The sequence below is a fragment of the Anas platyrhynchos genome, chromosome 6 (genome assembly GCF_047663525.1).
Source record: "Anas platyrhynchos isolate ZD024472 breed Pekin duck chromosome 6, IASCAAS_PekinDuck_T2T, whole genome shotgun sequence".
Taxonomy (NCBI): Eukaryota; Metazoa; Chordata; class Aves; order Anseriformes; family Anatidae; genus Anas; species Anas platyrhynchos.
This window is the reverse complement of record NC_092592.1, coordinates 20378153-20398383: the sequence shown is the minus strand read 5'-3', so window position 1 is coordinate 20398383 and position 20231 is coordinate 20378153. Positions and strand designations below refer to the sequence as shown.

The following is a 20231-nucleotide window of genomic DNA, read 5'->3' as shown; positions in this document are numbered from 1 at the left end:
CTGGCATCAGACGTCACATGTTAAAAGGCATGCATGCAAAGAGCAAGGGTATATACTCAGGAAAGCAGGCAGGGCAGGAGGTACTGAGTTCTCAGTATTTGTGTTCTCCGGCCAGTCTGTCTTCACTGTGATCTTGAACTCTGGTATCATAATGCAGTTATTTAGCATGCAAACTTGACCGATCTATGTTCTCTCTCTCTTTTTTGGTCTTCCTTTTCTGCAGCCTCTGGAAGAAATCTACTCTGCAGGGGATTCCATCATGATTCGGTTTCACACAGATGACACCATTAACAAGACAGGCTTTCACGCCCGATACATAAGTACCAAATTTCAGGATGCACTGCATATGAGAAAGTAATGTGACTGCTCCTTTCAGACATTCCCCATCTGAAGACTGAGACATTTAACTGTGATCTTTGTCTTTTTTTTAAGCTTCTGTGCACCTGGCCTAAAGCAGTGTACAGCATTTTCTGTAACTAAAACTAAATCCAGTCACAAAAGTTTGCCTCTGAACTCATTAGCTTGACCCTCTCTTGTTAACATACCCAGGACCAAAAATTGTCTTCTAATCATATCCGTCAGGGCATAATCATTGTATTTTGCACAGCTTCCCGTGGGGTTGAGTGAAGACTGAGCTTGAGCTGAGAGAAGTCTCGGTCTCTTGAATATCCTGTCTCTAGGTGACATTTCCTAGGCATCCTGTACATGAGCTGTGTGAATGCATTTTCTGCTCCTTCTATCCTATCTATTTATTGTCTTGGTTATCGTGGATTGTGAGGTTGAAACGGTACGGGGAAGTTCTCTTTAGGTGTCTATTTCATTAAGGCACTCATGGGCAATTATGAGCTAAAAGCTGAGGTATGTTAGCTTTAATAAAGTATTTATTATCCAGGGATTACTATGTTTACAGAACCAATGTACTGTCAGGCTCTGGGGTGACACCTTCTGCTTGGGTGTATGACTGTGAAGTGGGGGGCCAGCGCCACTGTCAGGCACCAATGACCTTTCTGGAGGTGAGGCCTTTTCCAGATGGATAACAAATTGACCCATCCCTCTCCAGAAGTCCTTGAACAGAATACAATCCAAGTATTGTGAATACTATGGGAAGCAAATGCATGACAATATTTTCTTGCTTGGAACAAGAAAAATAAAATTTATACACACACACACGGTTGTATGTATATAAAATGTGCATGTAGAAGACCGGTAGTCAAAGCCTTAATTGTCATGTGACCAATACCAATCCATTGACTATAGCTTTACTGCAGACTGCATAAAACCATGTTATTTCTGTTTGTTTTTCTAGCTCTGTTTTGTTTCTGTTTTCATTTTGTGTGGGCTTTTTACAGGCAAGGTCTTTTGTCTCAAGCTGTTTGTCCATACAGGTCTGGGAAAATGCAGTCTGCTAGCCGGGGTCTCTTCCTTGCCCCCATTCAAGCAAAAGTGCAGTGACTCAGGTCTGGAAATAAAAGCCAGATGCCAGTCCCTGTGAAGCAGAAGGAAAGTTCCAGGTGGCGAGCAGCAGTTCAGATTTCCTGGCTCTCTAACGGAAGTAATGACTCTGGAGAGAAGTTACTGCAGAAGCTTCCTGTGTACTTCAACATCTGTGCTCTCTGTTCCGATATTTTCTCATCTTTCTCAGACTGTGTTCAATGCTCTGGTTTGTTGCAATAGGGTTTGATGGATCTACTGCACTTGTTACCATTCAAGCAGGTGTCTCTTGTGACAGTGTACTCACAACTGTTGTACTGTACGTTTCAACCAATGATCTGTGTGGAATATTTCTGCTGTACTGACTGGGCTTGACAGTCAATTCTAAATGTGTGAAAGTTTCTTAAGGAAAAAAAAGTGAGACCCTCTAAGGTGTATCTACACATTCTGGTCTTCGTGTGGTTTTACCTTTCACTAACTAAAATAATTTTTTTAGAGGGGGAGGGAGAGGGAGGGTGTGGGGGCAACCAAAATGTACGTGTGCAGAATGAGTCTCTGCATTCATTAAAGACTGGATTCAGTTGCATGTTCTGTTGTATGCATGCGTTTACCACGTTGTCGAGGGGAGAGAATTTCTCAATACATTTCTTGTTTCTGATGTGTCCGCTGGTAATAGTGGGTGGGATTTCCTGTCTGCAGAAAGTAGCCTTCGCTTGATCGTGGTTTTGGGAATCAGAAGGACACTTAGGCAGTGACACTTGGTCAGCCAAAGGCTACATCATTGTCTTGTGTTCTGTGCTGATCCTTTAGTGATCTGGGATGTAGATCTAGAGTGATAAACATGGATGTGGAAATTAGTCCATAAGTAGATTTCAAAAGAGAAAGCCCATATAGTGCTCTACAGGGTAGAGCCTTCAGCAGCAGGTCCCACAGTCTCTGGGACGTGAAACTCGTGTGTAAAGGACAGCAGAATGAGCATAAGGCAGGTGTTCCTTACTGCAGCCTTCTGGTCTACACTCCCACTCTAGCAGCAAAATGTCCGGTAGCCAAGCAGCACGTAGGATGCTTTTCTTCCTCTTTTTGCCCTCTGCTTGATGCCTGTCGTGCTTCCTTAAGGATCGTATCTCTGTTATTCCCCCAACACATACCCAGTTCATGCATGTCCCACCACCCAGTACGCTTCCTGTGGTGTGTGTCAGGGCCACTCAGAACTTCATAGTGACTGAATTTCCTCCCAGCTGCTCCCAAAGGCAGAGCAGCAACAGAAACACAGTAAGGAATGAGCATCCCCGTGCAGCCTCCTGCACCAGAGTGGTGTTGCACAGCATGACTCTGGAATGAGCCTGGATGCTGACAGTCAAGTCACTTGGTAGACATGATTTCCAAAATGAGGGCCAGGAAGCCTTCAGTCACATAGACGGTTATGGGCTGAAGTGATGTTGAAGCCTTGGAAACGATGCAGACCAAGGGAAGCCAGTGGGGAATGGGAGGTAAAATAGAAGATGGAATATGAACCAATGCAGCAGCTCACGGAGAAACACTGACATCTGCAGTTGCAGCAAGGTATGTTCTCACTGTGTACATGATCTATCTGTTGTACGTGTGGGGACCTTTCACAGGCTTATATATATATTCCCTGTGGTTCAAATAGCATTGTCCTTTAATTTCTCTTTCCGCTCTGATTGCCAGCTACCAGTGCTGTGGGAAATGGCCAAGCCTCATTTTAAGAGACGGGACTTAATGTTCCAGAAAGTGCCCAAGAACCGTCCAGTCACCATGCGTGAGATGCTGAAGGGAATATCTGTCGTCTGCCAGGAGATGCTTCATCCTCTGAAAGCATGAATTCAGTGGTACACCACAGTTGAGACAGAGAAGGTTGTCCACAGCAGAGAGCCCTTGGTCTCAGCATCAGGCATGAAAGAAGCTGGCAGAAATCCTCCACTTTGTCCTGGCATTCCCAGTAAGCGTGCTCTGTCAGACAAGGTGTTAGCCTTAGAGAATAAAAGTAGGATTCCCCTCAGGCTGGGCTCTGGTACGTATTAAACACATCATCTGAGCCAGGAGCACTTTTGCTTGCCATAAGGCAGATAAAAGAAGAGGTGGAGTCCTCAGTGCCCTGAAGCTCAGCTTTCCGTGTGCTGGCCAGACTCTGCCCCCGGCAGAGGAGCTGTTTTACCAGGTGTGCTGGGACCCAGCCAGGTTACTTGACTCACCCTGACAGAAATGCCATCGTCTCTTCCTCTTTACAGGTCTGCAGTTTGTTTTTTAGCAGGAAGAGAAGCGTATCTTAAAAGGAGTGCTAACCTGGAGCAGGACGGTCAGCTGTTAGCGCGTGCAGGGATTTCTCGGGGAGGAGAGCGAAATGGTGAGTGGGAGCCGTGCTGTCTCTCTCGGTTGATGGATGAACTTGGGGGAGCGGTCCGGGCAGGAGAGGTGAGGCCATGGGAACGCTCAGGTGTTTGGTGGAACGAGCATTCAGCCCTCCTGTTCTCTGCCCCAACCGAGTCAGTCAAGCTGGCCCTTCTGCTATCTCTGCATTTCCCTGTTGTGCAACCAATGCTTTCTGACGCCTGACTGGGTTTTAGTGTCTATCCCAGCTTTTCTGTCCTGGAGGTGTCACCTGGTGTTGGGCAGTTGGGGCAAAGCGGAAGCATGGTTGTGTTGTTTTCTGTTTTAAGCTAAACTGCAGTATAAAGCTTTCTCTTGCCCAGGATGTGCCCTCGGCAGGCAGTAGCTCCTGTAGTTAATGCTGCAGGGAAATCTACCCAACTCACGTCAGGTCACTGACACTCAGAGCCCTGTAAACATTATGCTCGAGTAATCTGGGCAATCGGCAAACAAAAGCAGGGGCACTGCAGGCATTTGTCTGCAACCACTATGTTGAATTATGCTCACTTTAAGTTTTGAAATTTCAGAGCAGGCAGATGATCAGGATTTTCAGCTGAGACAACTAGAAGTATTTATACATTGGAAGTCAACAGTAATTTACTTGTAAAGATCCTTTCACAATGGTTAGTGTACAAATTTCCATACTTATATTTTTTTTGGGACTGACTGGAGACAATTGCTTTAAGCTCTTGTACACTTGAGAGAAACGGGTTAGTTCTGTGTCTTGCTCCAGTGCAGAACCAGGCTTTTCCTTTAAATAAGGGCTTACTTTATACTTTCTGTCCTCAAGTGTTAAGGGATTAAGTCTTTACCCCCGGTCTGAAACTAGGATTAAATAAGCTAGGAAAAGCATTTCTACTCAAATCAAGGGCTACCAGTCAGGTTATTGCAAGGAACAAATAGACCTGTTGCTAGCTGGCAAGTTAATTTTGTCAACAGTCAACTGCACACACAGATCTCGTTTCACAAATACCTTGAGCACAGAGAGGTGAACAGAGGTAAACAACACATTCTGTGTGGCTCCTTCTCTTCAGACTTTGATTTAACCTGCATATGCACAGTCCTGGAAATAATCACGAAGTCCATTAAGTGTACGGTCTTTCACCGAGAAGAAGGAAATAAAATAAATGTACAGCTTCAGAGAAGATAAATACCCAAGAGATAAATATCCAAGCTCAAACATTAACAGGTCAGCTGTTCAGAAAGGTATGTGTCAGTGAGGAAGCTCAAAGAATGCACAATAGAAAGTTCGGGTGAGAACATCTCTGTTGTGTTTCATTCCCAGCTGGCGAATGTTTCATTCGCAGCGGTACCTGGGCCTCTGGGGAGTTAGGAAGAAATCAATCCTTCTCACTTGGTGACTGGATGTTAACTGGGTCTGCTCAGAGGCATTTCCCAACATCTGCAGTCCCTACGACAAGCTGTTGAAAGGTTATACTTCCAGTTCAATGTCCACGGCCTGCCTGTAAAGGCCATAGTTCTGAACATGCCTCCAGCTGCAGTCTGTAGTGGGAGGATCAGTTCTGGACCTCTCAATGAGCATTATGATCCTTCACGCCCAGTGATGTGTCCTGCTCCTAGGCCACAGGACTCAGACTGGGCTGAGACTGAAGAGCCAAATCTCTCTCAGCTTGCTTGCGTTCCGAGCCTTCCTTCTCCATAAACTGCAATGCCCAGACTTTTATTGGCATGCTTTGACCTCCCTGATCTGAAATAACCATGCCCAACTCAGGGCATGGCAGCAGAACTTCCTGCAGGCAGAAAAAGGGCAGCTTTCTGCCAGCTCCCTCCCTACTGGCTTTTGGTGGATGCAAAGAGAAGCTCCCTTTCAGTCTTCTCCTGTCCCCTTCCACATCAGTTCCAGCGGAGATCTCAGCAGATTTGCTCTTTCGCTCCATTTTATTTAACTCCTATGTGTTTCTGGTGCTGACCAGGGTTCAGTAATAACATTGAACCTACATGTCTTAACAGAGTTGCTTCCTGTGGATTAAAGAAGAGGAGGGAAAAGCTTCTGCAGTGCTTGCCCTCATTGCCAGCCCCAAAGCTAAGCTTCCCTTCCCAGCACTGTCAGTAGCACGGGTCCCTACAGGCGGCCTCAGCTGCCCACAGAGCTCACCATATAATGGACTCAGTGCTGCTTCCAACAGTACAGCTACACCAGCAAGAGAGACTGAGAGCAGCTTTTAGCTTTCTCCAAGCCTCTTTCTGCATTCCTCCTAGAATGGTAGTGTCTGTATCCCAGCTGCCCCAGGCAGCAAAACATCACCAAACAGCTCTTGTTCTGCCTGGGGAAACAATTTAGTCAGGAAGGAGTTAGTCTTTTTTTCATCTGTCTGTTGAATCAACAAGAGCAGGAACTGCAGCTGGTCTGGGGCTCAGAGGCTGCAGGTGGAGGTGCTTGCTGTCTTACAAGCTGCCACTTTCCTGTAGCTCCCCAGCCACTATGGGGACAAACAGCCTTGTCCTCCCTCGCTGGGAGCTAGCTGCCGGGGTGAGCTCCTTGCACGATAATCCCCGACTACTCAGAGGAGGCTCTGCATGGCGTAAGCAATTCCAGTAAACCTGTTCAAGTTTGTTTATTTGTATTGCTTTCTTAAATAGTATGACATGCTCTTTGTTTTCTCTGGAGTACCTATCACAACTTAATATTCAGATCACATCGGTATATTCTCATGCCGTCACCTCCAGTCACTTCGGAAATATCCCTGCCCACTCCCACAGATGGTCAGGGCACCTGACACTCAATTCTGTTTTTTATTTTTTATTCTTATTTGTTATTTCTCTTCAGACAACAACGTTTTCCAAACCCTTTTACAACACAACAGTAAGTACACTGCATAGGATGAAGATCTATTGCCTACTCAGCACTGTGGTACATATAGGAGCTGGGGAAGTTCTGGAAGAGAAGTTCCAGAAGAGAAGGAGGTGCTGTTACGGGTGGGCGGCTGCTGGGGATCTTCTCTGACATGCTGTCCTAACGCCACTGACCTTATATTGTAGCACTAAGGACAGGTGAGATGCTTACAGAACCCCCAATCCTGCCTTTGTGCCTGTTTTCTCGTTTATTTAGAAATGGGCAAATCCAGTATGTTTGCAGTGTTTTACTGCATGAGCTGTCAGCTGCAGGCGGTGGGTCAGTGTGGGCAAGGGAATAACAAGCGATGCGCTTGCCACCATCACTGTGTGATAGGCTTTCATGTCGTGGGGCCTCAGGTGCCTTTGGAGCCGGGTGGGACATTTTTCAATGGCTAGAAAAATCCAGAGGGTTTTGTTTTGGGTTACACGCAGTTTTCAGGGCCCTGCACTACACGCATTGCTTCTGTGAACCCAGGCAGAGTGTGCAGCACTCTCCACTGACTGATGCTCGAGGGAAGGCCAAGCAGGCAGATGACGTGGCAGGGACAAAGAGCAGCCTGTTGCAAAAGCACATCATTTTTGGGGGCTTCCTGCTACCCTTTTTGCAGCTTTCCCTTCAGAGTCCAGCTTTCTCTGGCATATATTTGTGCTTATTTCCTGCGTACGCTTTTTTTTTCCAGCCCTAAGCCCCTTTCTGAGGAAGAACATGTATTCCTTCCAGGCAGAGCCATTGCTGGAAGGACCAAAGTCTGGGTTCTTGCTTATGACTGGCACTCACAGGCCACAACCTCAGGGTGCAGCCGAGTTCTCCGTGGGTTACCTACCATGTGCTGTTATTGAAGTCTTGCAACTGCTTGCTTAGCCTCTGTCCATGTTTGCTTTATATGAAATATATTTTCGCAATGTTCTTTAACCATCTTATTTCTAGACTTCTGCAACTACAACAGGAAACACAGCTGCCCAAGCAGATTGCAATGGGGTAAGACTTTGCTTCGTTATTTAATGTGATTGTTTACAGGGAACATTTTCCCTCTAAAATCAAATCTTTGCTACCTTTGTCCATTCCCATGTGCGGTGCAGCTGGGCTAGATGCCGCTGTTGTGGCCCAGGGCTGCAGTTTTGTCTCTCACATTGGCTATCCTTGTTGCATGCTAGCCCCACGCTCTGCTACTGAGCACAGCATTAAAGGATCACCATGCATGCGTTTGACCTGATTCTCTTTCTTTGTGAGGTAGTACCAGCCCTGGGTGATTGGAGTAGCTGCAGGGATACCCAGCTTCCTGGCCTTGGTCCTTGCAGTCATCTTGGCAGTGGTCTGTGTTCTCCAGTGGTCAAACTTCAGATGGAAGCAGGTAAATACCTTCCATCTCCTGGATGCCTTGCCACTTCCGAGCCTAGTCCTCTCCATCAGAGTTCTGATTCAGTACCTTCTGCAGCTCTTAGGATGTTCAAGACCGAACCCCTAGGCACCCCTACCCACAAAGCGTCACTGCTCTGCTTAGGAGTTACAGGATCATAAAGATAAAAGAGAAATTCATGTGAAAATATGGGAGCGTTACTGCCAAGTGGTCTGTTAACTAGCAGGAAGTAACCAAAAAATCTCTCATCCTTGTTGTTCAGTGGATTTCTCTTGTTATTTGCTACAGGAAATCATTCGTTTAGGAATCCTCTGACTACAAAATAGTGTTATTTAGTTCCCAAAACACTGCTGCATCGTTTCATACTATGTGGTCAACTTTTTCTCTGTTCCAGCCCATGGGGTGGGTTTAAATGCCCACCTCCCCATTGGTGGGGTAGAGCGAGGGGGTTGTGTAGTACCCTGCCTTGTTCCTCTGGGGTGAAAAAGCATTCATGTGTCCACGGAAGAGGAAAATCAGGAAGCATTGTGGCAACCAAACACTGACAGTTCTGTGGCCCTTTCCTCCCCCTACCACTTTTATAGGTGTTTTAACCAGCTCTAGGGCTTGCATGGCTCATTGTTTTCTTACTTCAGAAAGAAACCTGTAACAGTACTGAGGGAGGTAGTTTCCATGTTGTTGTTGTTGGTTAATGTTTTTTTGATTTGTTTTGTTTTCTCTGTGTGTAGTTGTGCTAGTGAGTGTTTTCCCCTGCATTAAAGGGAACCAGGTGGATTTAGGATGATGTAGTGAAAGCGATTCTTGGGCATCAGGGGTTCACTGCTACAAGGTAATTCCCATGGGCTGGCATCAAGTGGCCTGTGTGATTGTCCCAGATGAAAAATCATTTTGACGTCCAGCTTAGATTGTTAGATACTATTCCATGTGGTTATTTATGCCCCGAGTATGTTCTGAGTTCTGAGCAGTTTGGTAACAGAACATTTTTTCCCTGCTCTGTATTTCTTGCACTGTTGTTGGTGAATTGTAGAGAGGTGGTGTTTGTCACTCTTTCTGCTCATCTCTTCAGACAAGTGGGTGTCCTGAGATACGGGAAGAACACGAATATGAACGATCTCCTCCCAGACCTCCAGATGTAAGTCATCTGTTAACTGATTCTTACTGTAGCACACAGGCTTCCGAGTGAGTTACTCAACAAAGGACTGGCTTTAAGGGTAGCCCTAGACAAATAATAGAGACTTCATGGAAAGCTCTCCCCCCATGCTTGCCTGTGGCTCCTACACTACTGCTGTTTCTAGCTGTATGTCTGTCCGATGCAATCTCAGATGAGGGGCCAGCAATAGATTGCCATTGTTTTTAGAGTACACAGGTATTACAGCTGCATCCATACATTTTCTTCAAAATACTGCCAACTATTTCCAAAGAAAGGCAGGAATTCTCATGCACTGTATTCTCTGTAGCCTGCGTACTTTGTTACAGCCATCACAGAAATAATCTTTTGCTTCTAGGACTTTTATCTGACCATGATGGATCAACAAAAACACTTCAGACCAGACATCCAAGCACAGGCAAAGCCCCCAAGGATGAATAAGCCCAGAAGAGAGCCACCTGTGGTGGAATACATTTATGAAAATCATCCTCCCTTTCACTGAGAGAAAAGCACCAAACAGTGGCTGTTTGGCTGTGTGGGAAAGAACCTCTTTCGAATTATGCCTCTGAGATATGGAAGCAAAATGAGATTCCCCCCATTTCGAAAGTAACAAAGTGCTGTGGGAGAGGTGGTCTTGCTGTTCTCCTGAATTTAATTTATTTTAATAAAGAACATCTAAATCCTTGTAGTGATAGTAGAGTGGACAACTAGAGTGTTTGCTGGAATCCCCATCGGTCAGGTTCTTGAGCTCCTCACAACTGCCTGGGAAAACATGAATGAACCCTTGTTTTCATTTTACAGAAGGAGACGAGACTGTAAATGAGGTGAAGTGATAAGCCCAAGAAAACTGGAGGGAGTGAAGTTCCAGCTGCTGACTTTAGCTCCAGGGTTGGCAATTTCCCTTAGTTCTCGGCTAATCCTTACCCACAGTGGTGTCTCACTCACACTATTTTCTCTGTGCCCCTACAAGAGGTATTTCAGCTGGGAGGTGAAGTAGGAATGTTTATTCTCCTATGATTTCAGTAAGAGACACCGTTCAGAGAAATGGTCTCCTCTGCAGCCCCATCTTGATTCATGCGAGGATGCTGGGTGGCCACGGTGACAGGCAGGGTTGTGTTGGAAAATGCTTTGGGAAGAAAGAGGAGCCATAGGGAAGATGCACCCTGCCTGTGGAAAGGCTGGGCCATGGAGTACCCTAGGAATGAGAGGGGCACCCAGGCGGAGGCAGAGGTCCCACCAAAGGGGCACAGCATTGAAAGTAGCCAGAGCTTCAGCCCGTGAATGGAGGAGTGCTGTCATCCTAGAGTGTACTGGGTCTGGCTGGAATGTTAACTTTCCCGGCAGCAGCCCATACAGTGCCGTACTCTGTACTTGTAGCTGGAACAGCAGTGTTATCACACCAGTGTTGTGTCTACTGCTGAGCAGCAGTGGCACAGCATTGGGCCTCTCTCTAACCCTCCTAGGGGGTGGGCCAAAAGGGAGGAGAGAAACATCACTAGGGCAGCTGACCTAAACCAGTCAAAGGGATATTCCATAGCATGTGATGTCACACTCAGCAATAAAAGGTGGAAACAGGAAGAAGAGGGGAGGGCTCTCGTTGAGAAAACGCTGGTCCTCCTCTTGAACACTGGCTGCGTGCGTTGAGGCCTTGCTTCAAGGACGTGGTCAATCATCGCTCATTTGTGGGAAGTAGAGAGTAATTTCTTTCCTCTGCACTTCCATATAGCCTTCATTTATTTTGTTTGTTTGTTTTCCTCCCTTCTTTTTATTTTTCCTTTTCCCCTCCCTTTTCCCCTTTCCCTTTTTATTTCCCCTTAGTTAAATTGCTTAGTTCATGGTAGTCTTTATTTAATTGTAATTATTATTTCCCTTTAATTAAATTATCCTTATCTCAACCCGTGAGTTGTTCTTTGCTTTACTTCTCCCCCTCCTCATCTAAAGGAGGGGGAGTGAGAGAGTGGTTGTGGGGTTCAGCTGCCCAGCACGGTAAAACCACCACAAAGAGGGTTGCTGCTGCTGTTCTTCTGCGGGCTGCAGGGCTGGCAGGGTTCCTTGCAGGCAGCAGCAGCAATCTGGTGCTGAAGCAGGCAGGGGTTTTCGCCCTGGGAAGGTCAGCTCTTCTGGCAGCGCCGTGGCCACAGGCACTGTGACCTGCTCTGCAGTCGAGCAGTTGCTGCGGGGACAGCCCCAACCCAAAGAAAGCAGCAGCTCAAGGCCTCATAAATAGATTTTTCTTTATTGGGCTGTTAATGTACACGTACCATACTGTCCATCAGCAGAGCATGCTGCCCTCAGTGGGACACGTGCTGCAGGTCGTGGGCAGCCACAGGAGCCCTGTTTGTAAGCAATTTGGCTGTTCAGTGGGACTTCTGCACCTTCAGTGAGCACACACAGTGTCAGTGGTTTGAAGAGCCTGGGACTCTGGGAGCGATCTTCCTGGAGGTGTTGTGTAGGTGAGCCAATACTCCTGTCATTGGATTTAGTAGAGGCGTAGAGATAGAGAGGACTAGATGGGCTAGGGAACACCGCACAGAGGTTTCGTGCCCTTCAGCGGGGAAGAGCACAGAGCTGGTAAGAGGGAGGAACGTTTCCTAATCCACTCAGTGTAGGGGTTATGCTGAGCTCCTCAGGCTTGAGGACAGCCTTCAAGGTGAAGTTCTGCAAGATGGTGGTCAGGAACAAGAATATTTCCATGCGTGCCAGGCCCTCTCCAGGGCATATTCGCTTCCCTAGAAGTAAAGACAACAAATAGCGCTGAGCAGGTGCTGCTGTGTGGGTTGGAGTTTGTGCTAGGCCTACGTGCTATGCAGCTTTGTTTACTAGGTGCAGCTAGTAAATAGCAGCAGGGAGGTGACTGACTGGGTGTGTGAAAGAAGAACAGGAGAAGCCTGGAGGGTGGAGGAGGCATCACGTGGAGAGGTCGAGAGAGTGAGGTGACACAGCGTGGGTGAGAAAGAGGGTTGGGGCTGTTGGTAGGTGAGTGGTTGCGAGTAGCCTACTTAAAGGTGCCCAGAAAGAGTGGCAGCTCCCAGTAGGAGTTCTAAAAAGCCCCCAAAAGAGAGGGCTGATGTGGGTGGGAAGGAACAGCAGAGAGGACGTACACAGAGAGCAGCGAGCCCCGGAGAAGTAGTGGCAGGACCACCCGGGGAGCAGGTGTCATGGGAAAAAGCAGGGTGGTTCCCCCAGGGGAGGACAGCAGCTCCTGGGAGAGGAAGCCTGTGTGTTACCTGCTGAGAAGGGCATGAAGAGTTCACTCTTCCTAAAGGTGCCGTTCTCGTTCAAGAAGTGTCCAGGATTAAACTCATGTGGGTTTGGGAACTCCTTGCTGTTATACAGCACAGAACTGAGGACGGGGAAGATCGTGGTGCCCTGCAGTAAGACAAGAAGAGCAGAAGTGAAGGGGAGGTGACTTAGGTCACTTAACCCAACTGCCTGTCAAGTTAAGGCTGAGCTGACTGGTGCAATCCTCTCAGAGCCTTCAGTGGCCCTTTGGGGACTCTCCCTTTGGAGAGGCACATTTAGGGAGGCCCTGCTAGATGTTACAGCATAGACAGTTGTTCTGGCTGCCCCTCCTGTGTTCCCTTTCTGTTTCAGCCCATTTATCCTCTCCTTTCTCTGGTTGTTTAGGGACACCCCACCTAATTCTTCTTTCTTGGTGTTTCACTATAATGAACTTGTAGATGTACAATGTTCCTTCTTTTGTGTGAGCCCTGAAAAGCACACAAGATTGTAGCTCTCTTCTCTTCTGACAATTTTTTCCTGCCTCCATCCTCTTTCTTCTTACTTTCTGAGCAGCCCCTGACTGGGGAACAGGATAAATGATCGAGAAGCGATGACAAAAGAGCACTCTGCTAGAAGCTGGACTCTGCTAGTTCCCTGGGTGCTGTCTTGATTTTACGCTGACAGATGAAAATTGTGACGCCAACAGGCCCCATGTTGCTGTTCCCCCAGTGTTTGTGGTCCCTCAGAAGATGGGAAGTAACATGAGCATCACTGCAGTGGTCCAGGCCAAACCAGGCCATGGGCTGCCCTAGCCTATCAGGCTGTCTCTGGGAGTGGCCAACAATGATTGCCTCAGTAAGCGTGTAAGAACAGAGCAAACAGGTTGTGTTCATTCATCTGAATGTAAATACAGTTTCCATCACGTTTTGCCTTGGGGTCTCTTTGCTCTCAATAACCACAGACTGACTCTGCCTCCAAGGAGATGCCCAGGCTCCCCCAGATGGCAGTGAGCAGTTCCCCAGCTTTGCTGCCTTTGCGAGGAGACACTGCTCTGTTTTTTTGTGAGCTCAGCATGTTTCTACTGACAGGTCAACCCACAGAGCAAGTGAGCAGAGGTGTTGGGCAGACCTAGTGTTCCAGTCTCAGCCCAGGGGACAGCAACAAGAATTGCAGGTATGCTACAGCAGCCTGGGGATCTGAGGAAAACTCTATGAAGGCCCAGGTGCTGACATGGTCAGGTCACAGCATTTCTAGCTTCTGGCTTGTAACCGACAGCCTGAGAGCAAGCATGCTGCCACCTTGTTGCTGGACTTGAGGGAGCTTGCCCACTAACCTTGGGAATGAAATGCTCTCTGAAGTAGATGTCTTTGGTCACAGCATGAGGGACGCTCAAGGGGATGAGGGTGATAAAGCGCTGGATTTCATGGGCCACTGCATCTGTGTAGGGCATCTGTGTCCGGTCAGCCACACAAGGTCTTCGTGATCGTCCTACGACCCGGTCAATCTCTTCTTGAACTTTCTCTGTCAAGAGAAGCACAAACCATAAGATGGGTGAATAAAGCCAAACCCACCCAAACAGCTTGTCCTAAGCTGTCCACAAACCTCATGGATTTGCTAGCAAATGATGGGAGCAGTTATATTGATTTTGGTGCTGTCTGGAAAGCAACTCCACTGCAGCCTGTGCAAACAATGCCCTTATAACAAACTTGGCTAAATAGGAGTACCGAGAGAGAAAGATGTGGACACAGCCAAATCCCTCGCTGATGAGGGGATGCATTTGCTGTTGATGGCCAGTGAAGCTGAGGGATGTGTAATGGCCCTTGAGGGGTATGAGCATACAAGGACTTTGCCCATTTAGGTAGAATATGAGAGAAGAAAAGTTGAAAAGGCAGTAGCATTGGATCTGTGTCCAGCCCAAGGGAATGGCTAGAGGAGAAGAGATCATAGAGTGGTACCTTGTATATGCGGGTATTTGAGAAGAAGCAGAAACCCATATTTTAAGGTGGTGCTAGTTGTCTCAGTTCCACCAATGAACAAGTCAAAGACTGTGGTTATCAGGTTCTTCAAGTGGAAGCTGGAATTGGGATTGTCTTTTTCCTAGAGAAAACGCTGGGTTATTTCTCTGGTTGAACTGAGAAAAGGGCCCTTTCTTGTGTCATCCTGGGCCCTACTTTCCACCCAGAGCTGTTGCATTTCTCTGAGAAGGTGCGGCAGCCATGTGGCACATTGCAATGCTATCTCTGTGCAGTAAGCAAGACCCCAGAGCAGCCTTCTTTGAACTGCACACTGTATGTTAGGTATATAGCCGTCTGCTTGCCCTTGCTGTGCCAACTGCTTTCCAGTGCAAGAGCTGCAAGACCAGCCTGCAGATGCCCCTGTGTTTTGCTGCAAGCAGTTGTAGGTCTTGGTGTCCAAGCAGCTGTGGGTAATGAATGCAGAGTGTGCAGACCACTAGCTCTAAGGGGTGTTGTCACATCAACCCATCACATCAGGGGTGTTGTCAGTGCCTTTCCACTTGCACAGATCAGTTGCTTGTGTTCAGCCCTCACAAGGGGATATCCCAATATTTGTATTAGTTAGGAAAGGAAAGGGTGTTTGGGGATGAGCTGGGGCTGTGTGCTCTCTCCTTACCTCCTGCATTTTGCTGAGAAAGCAGTCAATGAAATCCTGAGGAGAGCTGGGATCCAGGTAGGCTTGGTGCGTCTTCACTTCCTCTGCTACAAAGGCTTTTACAGCATCAATTTCTTTGAATATTCTGTTGTGTGGGCCAGGGAAGTAATCCAGGATCTCTGGGAACATCTGGTATAGCTGGAAGGAAAGAAAGAGGAGGTCTTAGTAGAATTCTCAGAAGTGGAGAAAAAGAGTGGTTAGGACTAGGGAGAAGCTACACTGAGCTGGCAAAACCAGCTGCACGTGCAAGGGTGTTTCTTGCTCTTGAGCAGCAGAACATTGATGGGTCCTGGTTTGAAGGTTGAAGTGAGACTTCGTTGGGAGGGAAGCCTCCTGCTCCCCTGGGGGAATGTCACCACTGTGAACTAGTTGCTGAAGGTACCTGTCCCCAGCGGGAGCTGAGCATCTCAAAGATGTTGTTCATGTTGTTCATCAGAGACAGGAACTTCTTGTCTTTATAGTCATATCGTTTCCCAAAGATAATGGAGCATATGACATTGGAGACGGTGCAGCTCAGCATAAATGTTGGGTCGAAGGGCATTTCTGTGAGTTCAGAAAAGTTATAAGCCATTAAGAAAGAAATCACAAAAAAAGGCAAAACCTAAAAACCTACAGCTACCGTGGGTAACCTGACCTCTGGTGGTTAGTGGAAACTCACAGGTTAGTGGAAACTCACAGTGCTTTGTAACGAGGGGCAGCTGTTGCAAAGACCAAATGCATGGGAACATCAATTCACAGAATCACAAAATGGTTGGCAAACCTCTGGAAATCATCTTGTCCAGCCCCTTCTAGAACCACTTGCCCAGGACCATGTCCAGACACCTTCTGAATACCTCTAAGGATGGAGACTCCAGAGCTTATCCTTAAGAACGTGGGCTCCCTAAATGCAGTCTTTTTTTTTTTTTTTAATAAACTATATTAAAAATAGGCTATACTCTTTGTTTTTCTGAGCTCTTCAAGCAAGTGCTCGGCTTCCTCTTGGATCCTCTCTTCAATGCTCCTCTTCCCCATCCCAAAGTTGCGCAGAGTGCTGAGAGCAAACCGACGGACATGTAGCCACCCCTCGTTGTTGCTGAAAATAATGCCTGCAGAGGAAAAAGAAAGAGCGAAGACCTGACTTTGGTGCGCTGGATGTAAGATAAATGGAGACTCATGATGACAGTGAATCCTAGCCCTGTAGATAGCAATGACATAGCATCTCAGAGTACTGTGGTCTGGAGACAACCTCTGGAGGTCCCGCAGTCCAGCTGCCTGCTTTTGGCCTTCTCCAGCACATCCCCAACCTCCTTGCGAACAATTCATCCCTCACATCCACACAGAACTTCCTGTGCTGCAGCCTGAGGCTGTTGCTGCTTGCCTTTCCACTGTGCATCAGTGAGATAAATCGAGCCCCATTTCTTAGAAATCCTCTTTGGGTGGTGGAAGCCAGCAGTTGCAGGCTGCCCTGCCTGCCGTTCTGCAGGTGGGACCCCCCCACATCACTCAGTCTGTCCTTGTGCATGGGATGTCCCATGCATACCCTGCCACATACCCTGCATACCCTGGGATGTCCCATGCATACCCTGTCCTCAGCCCTTCCCTTAGCCTCAGGAGGAGCTCAGTCAGTGAACATACCTAATCCTTCGTTAGCCCGGTCTCCCAGTGGCATCCTTCCTCTGGCAGCAAACTCATCCCCACGATCAATCAAGGCTTCTTTTACCACGTCATGTCCACACAGCACCACCACTGGATCAGTGCCCAGGTGCACTGTGAAAACTGGCCCATACTCTTCGCTGAGCTGTCAAAATGCAAGAGAGAACTCAGCCATGTAGAGAGGAGGAGTTGAAAAGTGACCACACCGCTGCATTGTTCTGCGGGCAGTGCAGCCTCACAGACCAACAGGGTTAAGATCTGGTCCTCTTATGGCAAATGTCAGTCAGCCATCAGATCCTAAGCAAGGGTGAGAGCGGGGGGGAGAGGGGACGACGACAGCTGAGATCCCCATGGCTTTTCTGCTCCTCCGGGGTTGGCAGTCATCAGGTTATAGCCACATGTTGTCCCCATGCACAGAGCACACACACTTCTCACCCCCAGAAGAAACCGAGGGGAAAAAGAGAGTCCTTACCTTCTCAAGGGTTTTGGCTAAGTCCTTTGGTTTCACCTGGAGCAGATTCCCTAGGATGGGAAGAGGAGCTGGTCCTGGAGGCATCTTCCCCTTTCCAGACCTGATTTTCCATCTTGCGACGTTGAGCAGGCAAACAACACAAACCAGGAGGACAACAGATGCTGCCCCCAGCAGCTCCATATTCCAGGTAGAGGAGAGCTTAAGAGGCTAAGGAGGAATTGAGTTGGGCTGCCAAGCCTGAGCTTATATACTGAAGAGCTCTGCTCTGTTAGGTCAACATCACGTTTTTGATCACGTGGCTGAGTTATCCAATGTTACTAGTCAATCGTTTGAGACTGCCGTGTTGCGAAACCAGGACTGAACTTCTCCAAAGTTAATTGGTCATTAACAACACACCTCCTCTCAAGCAACTGCAGAGGCCAACAGAGATTAAGTTAAAAATGTGCTCATAAGACTTGATTTGTTTCACTTAAACTTCATTGTTATGGAGATAATAGTATGGGCTGGGCGTTCCACTTGAGGTGCTCCCAGAAATTTGCTGTTATGAGAGCACCTTCCGCGTACCTCGGTGCCGTGTGGGTTTCCCATTCTTCAGCATTGTTTGCGTTAGTTCTCAGTGGGGACAGCCATCCCTGCTTGTTCCTGAAGGCTTCCTGGTGCTAGCAGGGGAGGTCACACTGCAGGCAGCGTGCTGAACACACGGATGTGTTGTCTTGTGATCAAAGTAAGTGCCTCAGTTTCTCTCCCTAGGGGATGGTATGGCCTCACAAGAGAGGAAGGTATAACATATCCACCTAGCACAGGCAGAAAGATCTCCGGGCATGGTGATAGACAACAAAGGGCCTGCTAGAAGAGAGACGTATGAAAAGGGACCTTGAGACTCTGACCTCTTCAAGCTTTTGTAAAGGAAAGAGGGAGATGAGGAGGTAGAGAAGAGAGTAATCAAGAACTTGAGAGGGCTTCTAGGGAATGGGTTCCCAGGCTGAGAAGGAGCTGAACTTGTGAGAGACTGAGTAAAGGTTAGTGCAAACTGAGAAACAGTTTGCAGTTGCAAAGACAAAAACGCCCACCCAACCTACTTCTGGAACATGGCATCATCAAAATAAGTTATTCTTTTGTTAATGTTTGATGGGTGCACCCTCAGCAAGTCTGTGGCTGATGCCAGCTGAGTGGTGCAGTGGAAACTCTAGAGGGAAGGGATGCCACCCAGAGGGACACTGACATAGAGAGGTGGGCCCATGTAAATCTTGGGAAGTTCAACAAGGCCAAGTGCAAGGTCCTGCGCCTGGGCTGGGGCAATTCCAAACACCAGAGCAGACTAGGTGGTGAACAGGTTGAGAACAGACCTTTGGAGAATGACTTGCAGGTACTGGTGTATGAAAATCTCAATGTGAGCTGGCAGTGTGCACTTGCAGCACAGAAATCCAGTCATCTCCTGGGCTGTCACAGGAAATGTGGCCAATAGGTGAAGGGAGGCAATTCTCCCTCTCTATTCTGCACTCGTGACACCCCCCATGGAGTACTGCATTCAGCCCTGGGGGCTCCAGCGCAAGGGAGACATGGACCTGTTGGAGTGGGACCAGAGCAGAGCCACGGGGATGATCAGAGGGCTGGAGCACCTCTCCTAGGAAGATTTGGGGTTACTTAACCTAAAGTAGAGAAGGTTCCAGGGATGCCTTATAGTGACCTTCCAGTACTTAAAGGAGGTTGGGTCACAAGCAAGACGGAGAGAAACTCTTTACCAGGGTGTGCAGCAGTAGTACAAGAGGTAATGGTTTCAAATTAAAAGATTTAGAGTAGATCTAAGGAAGAAATTCCTCATGATGAAGGTGGTTGGATAGTGGAACAGGCTGCCCAGAAAATCTGTGACTCTTGCAAGCTGACAGATCTCATCCAACGAGGTTAGGGGATGGGTGACTTGGTGGGAATTAGCTGAGGGCCTGGGTGAACTGGATGCTTGGTTGGAGTGTGCTGGGTTTGCGGTGCAGCAGCACATTCATGTGAGTTTTGCCTTCACTCAGAGATGCTAGTGAAGGTCTCCACCCCCTGCAAAAATTTCAATAGCTTACCTATGAGTTTTTAAGTCACCCTTGCTCTCTAACATAGGTGCAATAATTTGCTTATCTTTCTAAAATGTTTTAATATTTTTATCTTTACTTGTTTTTCTTTTTTAAACTCTTTTCACTTCTTATAGACTGGTATCTGATTATTGCCAATAAGTTCAAGCTAGTTTGTGATCTTCTGATCTCATCTGCTGTATCAGCTCAGGCCTTGCCAGGGCAGTTCATGGAAGTTTATGTGTGTCTAAGGACGTCTAGCCAGTGACAGTGGAGTTCACGGGAGTTCGCCCTGCTGCATGTGGCCTCTCTGCTGCTAGTTCATGACTCCGTCACCTTTTCTGTAAAGTTCTTCTGTTCCTGGGAGGAAGGGTTCATTTCTCAGTTCTGCCTCACAGTTTGTATATTTTAGGCAAAATATTCCCCAGCAGAAATATTTTCAAGGTTTCTCTCTCTCTCTTTCTCTCTCTTTTATTTTTAATCAAGATGAAATCAGTGTATTCCAAATATCCCCACCCCCAGCAGACACACTGAGGATTTACAAGGCAGGAAAACTCAGACAATTAGTCACACCGACCTTTGCCCGAGGGAAGCCATGGGCATTTTCATGTCATCCAAGTGACACTATTTTCTGGGTGCTTGCTTCTACTTGCAGAAGCCATGAGTACGCAGGGCTGGTTGTTCCTCTCCATCCATGTGAAAGTGCAGGGAAGCCAAGCTCAAAGCCCCTCCCTCCATCTTCTCCAGGAACTTTGTCTTAAATCCTTTGGTGGCAGGCATTTGGGATTTTCAAATAAAGGGCTAACAGTGTCATAGCTTTGCCTCTTCTTTCTAAAATAAAGCTTAAGCTTGAAGAAAATAGCATAACTGTGCAGATTCTCTTGCAGGCTTGGTGTCTGCTCCTTTTCTTCTTGGACCTTGGTTCAGAAGGTGACACTGCCAGTGCCACCTCTGCCCACTATGCAGCCAGCACTCCTCTTCCACAGGATGCTCCGTGT

At 47.6% G+C, this 20231-nt stretch overlaps 2 protein-coding genes across 7 annotated transcripts in view; one reads left to right on the top strand and one right to left on the bottom strand.

Moving 5' to 3' along the window:
- TLL2 (tolloid like 2) overlaps positions 1-9874 on the top strand; it is a 92230-nt gene extending 82356 nt beyond the window's left edge. For 4 of the 6 annotated variants that reach the window (XM_072040179.1, XM_072040178.1, XM_072040175.1 and 1 more), the window contains 8 exons: positions 224-2994; positions 3121-3391; positions 3681-3796; positions 6608-6643; positions 7604-7654; positions 7911-8027; positions 9100-9165; positions 9539-9874. In XM_072040179.1, coding sequence (XP_071896280.1) covers positions 224-358 — 135 coding nt within the window. In that variant the 3' untranslated portion in view covers positions 359-2994; positions 3121-3391; positions 3681-3796; ... (3 more) ...; positions 9100-9165; positions 9539-9874. The remainder of the gene's footprint in view (positions 1-223; positions 2995-3120; positions 3392-3680; positions 3797-6607; positions 6644-7603; positions 7655-7910; positions 8028-9099; positions 9166-9538) is intronic. The other 2 variants (XM_072040176.1, XM_072040177.1) reach the window with 2 other exon arrangements.
- A 1526-nt stretch (positions 9875-11400) lies between these two features.
- On the bottom strand, positions 11401-17410 carry LOC101805432 (cytochrome P450 2C9). Its single transcript, XM_027460066.3, has 9 exons — positions 17177-17410; positions 16687-16849; positions 16008-16157; positions 15455-15615; positions 15034-15210; positions 14358-14499; positions 13736-13923; positions 12408-12549; positions 11401-11909 (listed from the first exon to the last, which is right to left on the bottom strand). The coding sequence occupies exons 1-9, from the start codon at positions 17354-17356 to the stop codon at positions 11728-11730; spliced, it is 1485 nt and encodes a 494-aa protein (XP_027315867.1). The 5' UTR covers positions 17357-17410; the 3' UTR covers positions 11401-11727.
- Between the last annotated feature and the right edge of the window lie 2821 nt (positions 17411-20231).